General features: G+C 56.3%; 1 protein-coding gene across 1 annotated transcript; it reads right to left on the bottom strand.

The window, feature by feature from the left end:
- Positions 1-442: 442 nt before the first annotated feature.
- Positions 443-1,138, bottom strand: LOC119293415. The gene has a single exon (XM_037571902.1). The coding sequence runs from the start codon at positions 1,054-1,056 to the stop codon at positions 820-822; it is 237 nt and encodes a 78-aa protein (XP_037427799.1). The 5' UTR covers positions 1,057-1,138; the 3' UTR covers positions 443-819.
- Positions 1,139-2,747: the final 1,609 nt, after the last annotated feature.

The raw sequence follows: 2,747 nt of genomic DNA, 5'->3' as shown, positions 1-2,747 counted from the left end.
GCATGAAACTTAGGCATGAGAAGATGAGCTTAAAGCAAGCCAATTAGAACTAATCATCCTACTTTAAGCCAAAAAAAAATTGCGGGTTACTTTAAGCCAATTAGCCCTACTTTAAGCCCATCAGCCCTAATCGTCCTACTTTAAGCCAATTAGCCCAATCGGCCTGCTGTTAGCCGATTGGGTACTAATCAGCCTATTCTTGATCAACTGAATATTATTTTTGAAAAAATATATTTCGGCATAATATTTCTGAAAATTAATAAAACAAATGCTTTATTTTAAAAAAGTTAGCTCGGGCACGGCCACAACAGCAGATATGGGGAGTGTTGTGCCCGTGGGAGCATGCGGGTCCTCTTTTTTTCTCGCGAGCGAAGAACACGACGCGGGGAGGGCCAAAATCCAACGGTGCTGCGCGGCTGCCGGCCCAAATTTGGGCCGGTCCACCGGCGGCTAGCACCCGCCATGTTTATAGTGATGAAATGAGCATGCGTGGCTGCGTGCTTACTGTGAGCATGTGTCTTGAGTTTTTGAAAAAATTATTTCTAATGAGATTACGAAACGCACTTAACTTCCTCTTTCGAGGACCAGTACTTTCTCCGCCCGTAAGACATTTTTTTGACTCTAGTGTAGTGTCAAAAAACGTCTTACGTTATGGAATGAAGGTATGTTTTTACAAACAGCACGCAGTACAGGCACAACACGTGGATACAGTCCCCGCAGGAAAAAACACACGTGGGTACAGGATATCCAAAGTTAACATAAAATTTGTGATGGGCAGCTCTCGACTCCCGGACGGCGGCCGTGCGCGTCCCAGACCGATCAGTACCTGCGCGCTGCGCGGGCAGCCATCCTCCCTTTGCCATGGCCGCGGACGCAGGAGAACGCCCGGAACGCGCGCGAGAGCGACCCGATCTTGCTCTTCTTGGTCTTGGTCTTTTTGGTCTTGCCGCCGCGGGCCGGCCCGACCACGCGCCGCCACAGCGCCCCTAGAGACGTCGGCGCCCTCCTCCTGGCCGCCGGCCTCGTCGTTGCCGCCTTCTTCTTCCTCATCCACATCCTACGGCCGGTCGAACGTATACAACGCAAAGCTTCTTGAGGCGATGAGAACAAGCAGATGGAGAGATGGTGTGTAGATGGTGTCGTCTGCTGCTAACTTTAGCGCATGGTGGCCATCTTATACCACTCTGGGACGGTGGGTGCGTCGCGCCACATCACGTACGTGGCGTCCGGATGGGACGGCTTGTCGGCATGCGAGCGCAGCCGACTTGCTGCCACGTGCCCACTGAGCGGCTAGAGCATCTTGGGGAACGATGCACGGGCGTGGGCTTCTTGGATGGTTGACGGTATCTGTCATGATTGATCTGCGAGGAGATGCGTACGTGTTGTCGACCGTGTGCCACGTAAACCACGGGTGTTGGTTTACGTGGATGCCGACATGCGTATGCGCTTTGGGCGGCTAGGTGTCCATGCCACGTTCATGGATAGTAGACCGACAAACAAACAATGGGACACTTGGTCGGCCATACTTTTGTAGTCCACGTCCGCAACTTTACGTGTCTAAGGGCATTTTCAAGGCGGATCTGCAAACCTTCCGCAACCGCAATTGTTTGGACCATATGTTAGGATTGCAAAAGTCATCCAACACGGTTCTGTATCAGTTCGCGAAACGATCCAGACGCTATTTCTTCCGCAAATTAAAGACAAATATAGGAAGGTTTCTGAGAGTCCAGGCCATTTCTGACTGCATTGCTCTGGCCCACAAAAAATCAGTCATGCGCCCCCCTCGTGCATTTCTTCTAATGCACGCGCTACTTACCACGCCGCATTCATGCAGCCCAGAGCACGCGGAGGCCTGCATTGATGTCGTGATGTGACCGGGGAGGGATGGAAGACGGCGTTGACCGATCTGACCTCACGGCAGTCGCCGCTTAAAAGCGGACGTAGGTTCCTGAGGAACCAACTCCGGCCGCTGCGCCACATTGAAGCAGCTGACCGGCCCTTCGCATGGCCTGGCCGCGACTATTTAAGCCGCACTCCAGCGCCGTCCATGTCGCATCCTCCTCTTCCTCATCCCCCCTTCCCTCCCTGCCCATCTCCCTCCACATCTCCGGCAATGGGAAAGTCCTGGGCATCGGCACCTACAGGCGATCTAGAGGCGGGATCTAGTGGATCATGGTGACACCACCCTCGAACTCCGGGGCCGTCGTCCTCATCGGTTGACGCTGACTCGACGCGGGCAAAGATCGTGATCTCCTCTGGTGACGAGGAGGACCAGCAGCCGCCGTCGCCGCAGTTCGCGCCGTTAGTGCTGGACCTGATCTACGCCGCCACTAACGCGGAGCTCGACAAGCAGATGCCGCGTAGCTCCGCCGTCCACATCAAGGGCCTGGCTCCGCCACCGGGGGAGCTCCTCCCCGTGGAGCCGGAGCTGGCTTCCCCTCCACGCTCTCCGCCGCTGTGCAGCCGCGGCGTCCAAATTGGACATCGTGTGAAGGAAGAGCGGCTCTCGTCGCCGCCCGGACGCGTCGTGAAGGAGGAGCGTCGCTCGCTGCCGCCCCGACGCGTCATCAAGGAGGAGCATCGCGCGCCGCCGCCTCTTCCCAAGGCGCGTGGTCGCCTTCTCCACTACATCGACAGTGGTGGGAGCGACGGCAGCTCCTCATCGTCGTCCCGGAGCGCCATGACAGCGCAGTAGTACGCCGACCTGGAGCAGCGCCGGCGGGACAGCCGCACGCCGGTCCAAGTTC

The sequence above is a fragment of the Triticum dicoccoides genome, chromosome 4B, assembly GCF_002162155.2.
Source record: "Triticum dicoccoides isolate Atlit2015 ecotype Zavitan chromosome 4B, WEW_v2.0, whole genome shotgun sequence".
In the NCBI taxonomy this organism is placed as follows: domain Eukaryota; kingdom Viridiplantae; phylum Streptophyta; class Magnoliopsida; order Poales; family Poaceae; genus Triticum; species Triticum dicoccoides.
The sequence above is the reverse complement of the archived record's forward strand: the minus strand, read 5'-3'. Positions and strand labels throughout refer to the sequence as shown.

Coding starts and splice junctions, on each gene's coding strand:
- LOC119293415 (XM_037571902.1), bottom strand. CDS start 1,056: ATGTGGATGAGGAAGAAGAAGGCGGCAACGACGAGGCCGGCGGCCAGG.